The sequence below is a fragment of the Chamaea fasciata genome, unplaced genomic scaffold, assembly GCF_029207755.1.
Source record: "Chamaea fasciata isolate MVZ Bird 193981 ecotype frontalis unplaced genomic scaffold, bChaFas1.0.hap1 SCAF_347, whole genome shotgun sequence".
Taxonomy (NCBI): Eukaryota; Metazoa; Chordata; class Aves; order Passeriformes; family Sylviidae; genus Chamaea; species Chamaea fasciata.
This window is the reverse complement of record NW_027094432.1, coordinates 1-12153: the sequence shown is the minus strand read 5'-3', so window position 1 is coordinate 12153 and position 12153 is coordinate 1. Positions and strand designations below refer to the sequence as shown.

Genomic DNA, 12153 nt, shown 5'->3' with positions numbered 1-12153 from the left:
GCATGTCAGGGTCTGGCTCCTCACTGAACATTGGCCAGCAGCAATCAGGGCTTGAGCAACCAAGGTGAAGGAAGTTCTCCTAGACATAGACAAGGGGGATATGTTTAGTGGCAGGGACTGGTCTGTGAGAAAGATCTTTGACTTTACTGCGAGAAATCTTCCCTCAAAGTCACTTTCTTCCTTCCTTCAACAGATTTCAATACCCCAATGCAGCAAATGTCCAACAGCAGCTCCATCAGCCACTTCCTCCTGCTGGCATTGGCAGACACGCGGCAGCTGCAGCTCCTGCACTTCTGCCTCTTCCTGGGCATCTCCCTGGCTGCCCTCCTGGGCAACAGCCTCGTCATCAGCGCCGTAGCCTGCGGCCACCACCTGCACAGCCCCATGTTCTTCTTCCTGCTCAACCTGGCCCTCACCGACCTGGGTTCCATCCTCACCACTGTCCCCAAAGCCATGCACAATTCCCTCTGGGACACCAGGACCATCTCCTATGCAGGATGTTCTGCACAGCTCTTTCTTTTTGTGTTTTTCATTTCGGCAGAGTATTTCCTCCTGACCATCATGTGCTATGACCGCTACGTGTCTATTTGCAAACCCCTGCACTACGGGACCCTCCTGGGCAGCAGAGCTTGTGCCCACATTGCAGCAGCTGCCTGGGCCAGTGCCTTTCTCCATGCTCTGCTGCACACAGCCAATACATTTTCCCTGCCCCTGTGCCATGGCAATGCCCTGGGCCAGTTCTTCTGTGAAATCCCACAGATCCTCAAGCTCTCCTGCTCCAAATCCTACCTCAGGGAACTTGGGCTTGTTGTTCTAAGTGCTTCTCTATATTTTGGCTGTTTTGTGTTCATGGTTTTCTCCTATGTGCAGATCTTCAGGGCTGTGCTGAGGATCTCCTCTGAGCAGGGACGGCACAAAGCCTTCTCCACCTGCCTCCCCCACCTGGCTGTGGTCTCCCTGTTTCTCAGCACTGGCACATTTGCCTACCTGAAGCCCCCCTCCATCTCCTCGCCATCCCTGGATCTGGCATTGTCAGTTCTGTACTCGGTGGTGCCTCCAGCTCTGAACCCCGTCATCTACAGCCTGAGGAATCAGGAACTCAAGGATGCCATGAGGAAAATGATCACACCTGGTTTTCAGAAGCCATAAACTCTCATTCTTCTGCACAGCGTTATTGTGTTACTCATTTATGCTCACTCTGTGTCCTGTATTTTTTTGCTGCTGACACAGGAGTTACACTTTTGAGAATTTGTTCCCGCAAACATCTGTGACTACACAATTTTTGGTTCAGTATTTGCCTTTCTAGCAAACCCAGAGACAGTACAACCAAGGAGTTGTGCTACATATGTGCTTACAGAACATAAAGAATTCTGTATTGCCATGTTTGCCGGACATCTTTCCGCCCTGACTTCTCTGGAGCTGAAGGGTTGGTGCTTCTGTGCAGAGCTGGGGGAGAAAAGGGAACCCCAGTGCTCGTCATTGCCAGGGAGCCCCAGGGCTTGTCCTCCGTAACCTCCCCTTCCTTTACTTCTACACTCCCCTTCAGGGCCCCTGTGTAGGTTGAAGGCCTCAGGGCTCCTTCAGCTCTGTCAGTCCTGCTGTGTGATTGTCCAGGGACTGCAGGCAGTGACAGGCTGTGGGCACTGCCGGGACAGAGCTGGGCTCTGCAAAAGCATTTCCATCATGCCAGGGCATCTCCTCAGTGCACGGCCTGAAAGCTTCAATCTTCTTCCCAGTTTGCTCTCAAAGATGTGCCCAACACAGCGCCCTGGAGACAAAACCAGCAGTGACCAGCAGAAGTGTGGCAGTGTTCAGGGTGGGGCCCCCCAGCAGTGCCCTTGCAAAGCCGGCCCTGCTACAGCAGATGCCTCCCACCCCAGGTCAGAGAGGTTGTTCTTCCCTCCATGGAGGGACATCAAGCGACCGGGTCAAGAGTCCGTGTTTGCAGTGCACAGACAAGACACAGCCCTGAACATCCTGTGTGCGTGAGGGGACATAAACCCAGTGAGCACAAACACCTTCAGCAGTTCCTGGACTTTGCAGAAAGCAATGTCCCCTGGGAACCCCTGAGTGCAGGGCTGGGATGAGCTCCTGTGCTCAGAGCTCCCGTGTCCATCCCTCCGGCCATGGGGCACCTCAGGCCAGGCAGGGCAGGGTGACACCCGCAGGGCTGAGGCCCCTGCCAGGCTCTGGCAGTGGCTGCACAGCCCAAGGAGACCCTGCCTGTGCTGCAACAACCTGTGTGTGTGTGTGTGCAAGGGAAGGACTCGTGCTCCTTAACAGCCCCAGGGCTGTGAGCAGGGCAGGAGCCAGCTCGGGGCTGGGCACCTGACACAGCCCTGACGTTTCTGACTGTGACTCCAGGAACAACCCCCAGTGTCACAGTGATTTTCATCTCACCTGCCTTGGACAGGGCCCTTGCAAATGTCTCTCCCTGACAGCTCTCTCTCCTCTGCCTTTCTTGCCTGTGTTTGTCACCCCACAGCAGGAAAGCAGCCCAGTCTGGGGAGCATCTCCTGTGCAGTCACAAGGGGTTTTGCAGGCACGAGTGCCATTACCCTCTAGCAGATGGCACCATTACTTGACAAAGCACAGAGCACGTTTAGGAAATATAAATGTACTCAGAGGCTCATACACCTGCTTGTTTCTACTCTGTAAACCTCTTAGACAGGTTTTTTAGCAGCTAAGAGAGACAGAGGTGTTTTTCCTCACAGCTGTCCCACCAGGAGAGAGCAGACAAGAATGGCCTTGACCTTCTCTGGAGAAAGGGGAATGAGATGATGAGAACTCACCAGCGCTGTTCCCATTGTGTGAATGACACATGAGACCAAGGTGGCCCTGTGACACTGCAGGGCCTCGTGGTGCCCAAAGGCCATTGTGACACTGGGGACACACGGAACCAAGGGGCAATTGTGACATTGTGGGACCTCTTAGAACCAACAGACCCTTGCGATGCTGCAGGGCCTCGTGGAGCAAAGGGCCCCACGTGACACTCCTGACACTCTTGGTGCCCAGGGGCCCCTGTGACACTTCAGAGCCACATAGAATCAGGAATGCCCTTCTGACACTGCAGGGCTTCATCATCATCAGTCTCTACTGATAGCTGTGTGTACCTACAAGGCAGAAAAACAGGGGAGCCTGAGCCTGTTGATCCTAAATACTCCCATCTTCATATGAGCATGTGCCTTGATATCAAAATTGGCCAGACAGAACTTTTTAACACAACTCGGATTTTCAGAAAGCAGCCATTCTTTATTGCAGTGCTGGTCACACAGAGGACACTTCCTCTAACTGAGTGCCCAAATGTTATGTGAACAGTTTTTATCAGACACACTGATTACATATTCATGAGCTATCCCTGCTTACTTGATGGATATGTATTGCTTTACATAATTGCTACCCTTACCAGAAGTCCTTATGTGGTTCTTTGGAGTCTACCTCCAACACCTGGGGTCCTTTTCAGGTGGCTGTTCCTCGATCCCTGTGTAAGGGCAATAGGATTGTTTTGTATAACTTCTGCTTTGACAGCCTTGCACAGCTGAGCAGACATCCTGCTGGTGTTTTGTGTGAGTTACATCCTTTATCTGTTTCTCCAAGGTTGTGCTGTTCTGTTCTAGCGTCCTCATGAAATCTCCTCTTTCTTGAGGCTCAGTTCCTTATGGGCACTGATCTCTCAATATCTCTATTTCGTTTTATACTGTAGGGCACTATAACAGTGAATCTTGATGCAAGCTAAAACCATACAGCAATTATTCTGCTGATCATTCTAAACAGATGTTTTAACCAAGTCCAACTGGGGAACCATGAAGAAAGTTTGGTCCAGATTTCTTCAGATCCGCAGGAGGTGTTATCTTGAGCTGTGCATTGTAAAAATTTTTAAACTACAATACTCTGTCCCAAAATCAGTTCTTGAGCTTCCTGGATCAGGAGAAGAGCAGCTGCTACTGCCCTCCGAGAGCCCAGACAGCCCTGGCTGACACTGTCTGGTTGCTGTGAAAAGTTGGCCCCAGCCATGCTCTGGTCCCCAGGAACTGTGACAGCACTGCCAGTGCTGGGTTTTGTCTCTCCCAGGGAAACAGATCAAACGGGTCCAGGGGGTCCGGGAGCCCCAAAGCAGAGCGTGCAGGAGGGTGCCCTGGAGCTGTGAAAAGGCAGCCCAGGAATCACCAGTCCAGACTGTAAAGTCCTGCTGAGTTGCCTTCAGGAGCTCACACAGAGGCTTTACCAGCAGCCCATAATTGCTGATCCACAGCTGACACCATCCCCCCCCCCCGAGAAACACCTATGACTCTCTCACCATTTGTGTCTGTGGAGTTCGCAAACGGCTTCTTTTCCTTCCTGTCCCAACCTCCTTTGTCCCTGGAAGATTTCCAATACCAGGCAGGGTTCTGTGGTCTGCAATATTTGTAGTAGGGGTTTACAGTACGTCTGACTGAGCTGGGAATTTCCCAGGAATGGGGAAAAGGCCAACAGCCTCTTTAGAATCATCTGTTCCGGTGAAAGAATTCTTTGGGAGTGTTTGGAAAAGGTGGAAAAAAGACAACAAAATCTCTAAGGATTTTTCCTGAAATGGGAAACAGAACAATCAGGGTGTGAGGATTGTTTGAAGCACAATCTCTGTGCTGTATGGCAAGACTGCAGGAAAAGAAAGAAGCAGAGAAGGAAGGATAGAAATGTTTGTCCAGACTGTGAAATTATCGCCCTTGTTTTTGCCATGTTCCTGTCTCAGCAAGATGAGCGGGAATTCAGCACCAGAAAATGCAACAGCAGTTACTGAGTTCATCCTAGAGGGTTTCCCAGAGCATGATCCAAGACTGCGGATGTTTTTATCTCAGGTCCTTCTGCTCATGTACCTGACAACAGTGATGGGGAATGAAACCATCCTTTTCCTCCTGTGTGTGGATCACCACCTGCAAACCCCCATGGACATTTTCATCTGCAGCCTGGCCTTCCCGAAAATCTGGTTTACATCCTCCACACGCATCAAATGGTTTGTGATGCTGAGTTCTGGTCAGAACACTCTCTCACTCGGCAGCTGCTTTGCCCAAAACTATTTTTATTGTGCCCTGGGCTGCACAGAGTTTGTCCTGCTGGTTGTCATGTCCTTTGACTGCTGTGTTGCCATCTGCCACCCTTTGCTCTACGCTGACATCACAAAGCCTCAGCTCTGTGTCCACCTGGGTGTTGCTGCTTGGGTCCTCGGCTTTGTCCTGCTGAGCTACCGCTGCTCTTCCTCTCTGAGCTGTCTTTCTGTGGCTCCAAGATCCCCCATTTCCTCTGGGACAACTCCCCTTGTTCAAACTGTCCTGCTCTGACACCAGCCTGCTTTGGGAAACAGACTCTGTCTTCTTACCGTGTGTCGTGCTGGGCTCCTTATGTTTGACTCTGGCATTTGACATCTGCGTCCTTTTCTGTGTTCTGCATCTTCCAGCAGCCTCTGGGAGGAAGAAAGCTTTGACCACGTGTTCTTCCCATCCCATCACCTTATCCATTGCCCGTGGGAGCTGCATTGCTCTCTGCACGTGTCCTGCAGAAGATGTTTCCTTGAGGACCAACAGAACTGGAGCTCTGCTGAACACAGTCCTGTTCCCATTCCTAAATCCATTCATCTGCAGCCTTGGGAACAAATCTGTGATCCTGGCCCTGAACAAATCCATTGCCAGGCCAAGAACAAAGCCTTTCCTCTAAGCATGGTGCATTTCTGGAAAGCCATCCCAAGGATCTGGTATCATCTGTTACACAAAACCAGTGCCTGTGTGTGCAGCCTCCAAACACGGCTGCCTCAGGAGATTGACGCTCCTGCTGGGTTGTGTCAGGTTAAGAGAGAAGAGACTCATCTGCACTCCCAGACAGGGCACCAACAATGGCAGCAGGACAAACTCAGTTCATTCTCTGCCCGGGCTGCTCCCGGGCCCATCTCAGGAGAGCCACCAGCTCATTAAGAGCCCATCTCTGGAACAGAGAAGAGCTCAGAGGAACAGTGGCAAGTGACAATCCAAATTACAGCTCCTGAGCGATGGACACCTTGTCCCAGCTCCTTTCCTGGGACAGCCATCAGCCCTGCTTTGAAACCCCAAAGTCTGAAACTCCAAAGTCACCCTCCCAGTAAAGAAAGACTTTCTCCTGTACAGTCTAAACCCTCCCTGGTACAGCTTTGAACCATTCTCACACGTTCCATCCCAGGATATCAGGGAGAAGAGAAAGGGAAATGCAGGGCAGAGCCAGGGGGGCAGCGAGATGGGAGTGTGCAGCCTGCAGGGACACAGCAGCAGCTGTGGGACAGCGCAGGACAAGCTGTGCTGGACGTGGCCAAGGGCCCGGCAGGGCTGGCAGTGCCCAGGAGAAGCCAAGTCTTGGTGCCCTGGGGCACAGCAGGGTCTGTGCCACCAAGGGCTGGGAGGGGACACCTTGTCCTGAGGCCCTGGGGCCTCCTGGCACAGCCCCAGCAAGGCTGGGCACTGTCACCCCCTTGTCCTGCCCTCAGCATCCCCCCACATCCCAGTGGCCCCAGGGATCTGCTGGGACCAGTCCCTGGGGAGCCTTGGTCAGGAATGGCCCTGGGGGGCTCCTCAGTGCTCCCGGGGACTGAAGGTTTTTCAAAGCACTTTGGGTTTTGCTTTTGCCTGGGAGTCTCTGAGGGGTTTGTGCAATCACGGCCTCCAATTGTCTGCTGTAATTAGTCCCTTGAGATGTTTTGTCACTAACAACACTCAGTGGGGCTCATTAATGCCTCAAGTTACTCAAGAGTCATTAAAGTACTACTTTTTGACACTGAATCACTCTGAGAGGTTTGTGCAGTCATGGCCTCCAATTATCTGCTTTAATTAGTCCCTAGAGAGGCTTTGTACTGACACTCCGTGGGGCTCATTAATGCTCTGAGATACTCAATGTCTTTTAAGGTACTTTGGGTTTTCCTTCCCACACTCCGTCTCTGAGAGGTTTCTGGGCACTCTTGGCCTCCAGTTCTCTCCTCCAAGGAGTCCATGAGGAGCCTGTGTTGGGGATGGACCTCAGTGGGCCCCAGGAATGCTTTGAGACACGTTGGGTTTTTCCTCTGACTTGGACTCCTGGAAAGGTTTGTGCCATCTCCTCTCAGGCCCTGAGGGCTCAGCACCAAATGCACCACGGGGCTCTTTGGGATCAAGCAAGTCCTGACAAACCACGGCTCTGCCTTGATTTCCCTCTGCTCTGGTGCAGTTCATTAGGAAGGTTTTCTACTGCAGTTATGGAGAAAGATTTCAAAGAGCTTCTAAGAAATTCACATTCCTGTCATAAAGGGTGTGTTTTATTACTGTTCTCTTTGGAGCAGAGGTGATTGCAGCATTCTGTGATTGATGTCGATCCATGGTCCCTCCTTAGGCCTGGCCTGCTCAGAGAAGCTGTGCCTTGAGGTCTGACCCAGTGTGGACAACCTTGTTCCACATTCCCCAAGCCCATCCTGCCTGTCCTCACTCACCTGGGACCTGCTTTGCTCAGAGAGCTGCCTGCACTCAGGCAAAAAGGGCTTTTCTATTTTTGAAGCAATGTAAAACTCATAATTTTCCCCACTGAAAACAGACACACTCCTCAAGTGTGTGCCAGCCCAAGGGGCCACCAAAACCACTCCAGCCCTGCCCTGGGCCGGCTGTGAGGGTGGATCAGCATCCCAACCTGCCCTGGGCCACTGCAAGGGGCTGTGGCCATGGACACACTGGGACAAACTGGGGACAATGGCAACACTGTGGGGAAGACTGGGGAATACTGGGGCGTGCTATGGAAGATACTGGGGGGAACTGGAAGGGAATGGGAGTGAACTCAGGTGTATTGGGAGGGACTGGGCTGTACTGGTGATGAAATGGGCTGTAAAGGGGGGGACTGAAGGGGCACTGGGGTACAACTGGGCTGTACTGGGGATGAACTGGGCTGTACTGGGAAGGACTAGAGGGGTTGAATCAGCTGTTCCCGCCTCCGCAAACTCCCATTTGCCGAGGCTCCCGCCCGTCACCGCCAGCACCCAATCAGTGCCAGGAAACCGGGGCCTCGGGGCGGTGCCTGGTGTCGGTGCCACGTTTCGGTTTTGCCTTCAACTCCCGTCATGCACCGCGGCCCAATTGAGCCCCATTGCACCCCGGACTACAATGCCCGTCATGCCCCGCGCTCCACAGAACCCCGCCCCCGTATCCCCCCTCCCCCCCATGTGTACCCTACGTTTCCCCCAGACCCTCCAGGATCCCTAAGTGCCCCCTCAGTATTTATTTGGAACCCCCCAAAATCGTCCCCGACTCCCCTGAATGCTCCCAACCCCAGAGATGCCCGTTAGAGCCACTTCTGGGAATTCATCTCCGATCATCCCCCGTGCTCTCAGAGCTCTGCCCAACACAGTCTCGCGCCGAAAATTCCTGCTGTGCCCCGTGTCCTAAAGCGCCCGGTTCGAGCTCCCCAAGTTCCCCCCAATTCCTCCCGAACCGCACACGTTTCCCCCGAGGGCCTCAAGTCGCGACTCGGACGCAGAAGTGTCCGCCAAGCGCCTTCCCGGACCCGCCACAGCTCGGCTTTATGCACTTCCGGGACTACAGCTCCCAGCATGCTCCGCGGCGCACACAGAGCCCTATTGCAGCCGTGACTCCATCTCCCGTCATGCCCCGCGCCCCGCCGACAGCCATTGGAGCCGCGCCTCGAACTCCCGTGATGCTCCGCGGCCCCGTTACACCGTGTTCTACCCGCGCCTACAACTCCCATCATCCCCCGCGCCCCAGAGAGTCCCCTCAGGGCCCCCAAGTGCCCGCCCGGACCCCGAATTATCCGACAGAATCCTTTAGTGCCCCGCCAAGGGCCCATGCGGCTCCCCCAAGTGTCCTCCAGACCCTTAAGTTCTCTAGAAATTCCTTCCCCAGCTCCAAAACATCCCCAAATGTGCCCCAGAAATGTCTCCGTGGACCCCAAAGTGGCCCCTTTTACCCTGTCTGAGAAAACGATAAAGAAGATGACAAAAGGAGTAACAATAGGACTAATTAGCATAAATAGGGAGGAATCAATAGCCAGATGTTGTCAATGAATTAATGAAGGGAATTGTGTAACTTAGAACCAATGACCAGTAATTTTTTGAGGTCTAAAAATGTCGCAATTTGGTTTTTTTTAAATACATGTCAAACTTAGGTAAAAACATATATAATAGTATTTATATATTTATAAATATTATTAAAATTTCCTTATAAATTTTATTTTTAAAGAAAAATTGCTAATTTACAAAAATTATTTCAGATGTCAGTCCTTGGTGGATGATTTCAGACACGGTGAGGTTGGGGTGAGGAGCAGGTTGTCCAAACAGGGTCAGCCTGCAAGGGGCTCATTCTCCATGCCCAGACCTCCTAAGGAGACACTCAGCATTAAGATCACTTGGGGAATGTTTCTTTCACCTCTTCAATGGACTGAAAAATAAAAAAAAATGCAGCCTTGATTAGAAAAAAAATCAGGAGATGCACTTTGAAATCTTCCTCCATAAGAGAACTCCAAACTGGCTCCAAGCAGCTGCACAAGCCCTGGAGACGAAGACAAGTGAAGGAAGAAAAGGAGGTCGTGACTGCTTTCTGGATTTGAATCAGCCCCATGCTGGATTTGGGGCTGAGTCCAGAAGCTCCAGGCACTGAGAGGAGGTTGAAGAAGCTGCTCAAGGAGGCAGAAGCAAAACTCCAAGTCTCTTGGAGCATCCCTGGGCCCCACTGAGGGCAGGGAGTGCCAAAGGCTCCCCAGGGACTGCTGAGAGCAGATCCTTGAGGCCAGGATTGCAGGGAGCCGCAGGCTGTGAGCAGGGAACTGCAATGCTGAGCAAGGCCTGGGCTGGTTGGAGGCAGCAGAAAGGCCAAGCCCTGAGCCCAGGCCTGGCACAGCAGGGCCTGTCCCTCCCGGGTGGCTCGGGGCTGCTTGTGGGGCAGTGGGATGGGAGGGGCAGCGAGGACAAATGGCACAAAGCTGTGTGACACTCCCGATCCTCATGGCACTGCGGGCCAGTGTGACACAGCAGGGCCTCATGGAAACAAGAGGCCGTAATGAGCCTGCGGGGCTGTAACACCCCAGAACGCTGAAATAATGGGGGTACCCAAAGGTTCTCTTACTCGAGTTTGGTGCACAAGGAGAAATGCCAACCAGATAGTCTCAGGATGAACAGATGCACAGAATATTCTTATTTGCAAGGAACAGTCAAGGATCATAAGTCCAATTCTGAAGTTAATGGCCCATAGAGGGACGGAACCCTAAACCTCGGTGATATTAGCACCATACTTTAACCAACTGAGCTAAGAGGTCAAAGCAACACACAGCTCTACTGGCAAAATAGAGAAAATCAAGGAACTTGGAAAACCATTTAATAAAACATCCAACTCAAAATAAAACTCTTATCATAGCAGTAGCTTCATTGACTTAGCCCATTTGACCTGGAAACCTTTACAGAATTACAGAATGACAAAATGACTAGATTGGAAGAGACCTCCAAGATCATTGAGTTCAACCCATGTCCCAACACCTCACCTAAGCCATGGCACCTAGTGCCACATCCAGTCTTTTTTAAAACACATCCAGAGATGGTGATGCCACCACCTCTCCAGTCAGATCATTCCAGAATTTTATCACCCTTTCCGTAAAAATCTTTTTCCTAATTTCCAACCTATATTTCCCTCTGTGCAGCCTTAAGACTCTGTCCTCTCATTCTGTCAGTGGCTGCCTGGAGAAAGAGACCAAGCCCCACCTGACTACAAACACCTTTCAGGGAGTTGTAGAGAGTGATAAGGTCACCTCTGACTCTCCTTTTCTCCAGGCTAAACAACCCCAGCTCCCTCAGTCGTACCTCACAGGAGTTGTGTTCCAAGCCCCTCACCAGCCTTGTTGTCTCCTCCGGACACATTTAAGCATCTCAAGGTTATTCTTAACTGAGGGCTCAGAACTGGACACAGCACTCGAGGTGTGGCCTCAGCAGTGCCAAGTACAGGAGAAGAATGACCTCCCTGCTCCTGCTGGCCACACCATTCCTGATCCAGGCCAGGTGCCATTGGCCTTCTTGGCCACCTGGGCACACTGCTGCCTCATGTTCAGTTGGCTGTCGACCAGAACCCCCAGGGCCCTTTCTGCCTGGGCACTGTCCAGCCACACCGTCCCCAGCCTAGAGCACTGCAGGGGTTATTGTGGCCAAAATGCAGGACTCAGCACTTGGACTTAATAAACTTCACCTTGTTGCACTCTGCCCACCCATCCAACTGTTCCAGGTCTCTCTGCAGAGCCCTCCTACCTGCCAACAGATCGACAAATGTTCCCAGCTTAGTGTCATCTAAAAATTGACTAATAAGAGATTCAATAGCCCCATCCATGTCGTCAATACAAATGTTGAACAGAGCTGGCCCCAGCACAGACCCCTGAGGAACACCCCTGGTGACTGGCTGCCAGCTGGATGCAGCACCCTTCCCCACCACTCTCTGGGCCCGGCCATGCAGCCAGTTGTTAACCAGGCAAAGAGTGCTCCTGTTCAAGCCGTGGGCTGCCAGCTTTTCCAGGAGCGTGCTGTGGGAGACAGTGTCTAAGGCCTTGCTGAAGCCCCAACACACAACATCCACAGCCTTTCCCACATCCACCAGGCGGGTCGCCTGGTCATAAAAGGAGATCAGGTTGCTCTAACATGACTTACCTATCCTAAACCCGTGCTGGCTGATGGAGGAGAGAATTTTGAAAATTCTTCTCTGGAGCTCCAGGGAGCTAATCCAAGTTTGAGTTGCTTTAGATCAGACCAGGGGTGGAGGAGGGTCATCCATTAGTGTTCTTGAGCATGATTCTTCTCCATGCTCCCCCTGCTATCACTTTCAGCCTTGAAGTTCTGGGAGTCAGCTGGAGAAGAAAAAAAAAGGGACTTTAGGCAAAGACATTAACCTTTTTCCTTCCTTCATAGAAGACAGAGTGATTTGAAATGTAAGGAGAGAGTATGAGACAAAAGTTAGCACAAGAACTGATAAAGACTATTGGAAAAAGTGGATATTTCTGACCAGACTTCTCTGGATGTGAATTACAGAAAAATAGATTATTATAATGCTGTTTGGGAGAACGCAAGTTCTAGTCAAACAGTTGTATGTACTGATATGAATGAGATTTAATTTAGGAATTTGAATAGAAAATATACCCGGCTCCTGGGAAAAA

General features: G+C 51.7%; 1 protein-coding gene across 1 annotated transcript; it reads left to right on the top strand.

Annotated features, from left to right (window-relative positions):
* The first annotated feature begins 216 nt into the window (after positions 1-216).
* LOC136305283 (olfactory receptor 14J1-like) lies at positions 217-1149 on the top strand. Its single transcript, XM_066208563.1, has one exon. It carries the CDS (start codon positions 217-219, stop codon positions 1147-1149), a length of 933 nt encoding a protein of 310 aa, XP_066064660.1.
* Positions 1150-12153: the final 11004 nt, after the last annotated feature.

What these genes read in the sequence shown, in the direction of transcription:
- LOC136305283 (XM_066208563.1), top strand. Translation starts at nt 217, where the DNA reads ATGTCCAACAGCAGCTCCATCAGCCACTTCCTCCTGCTGGCATTGGCA.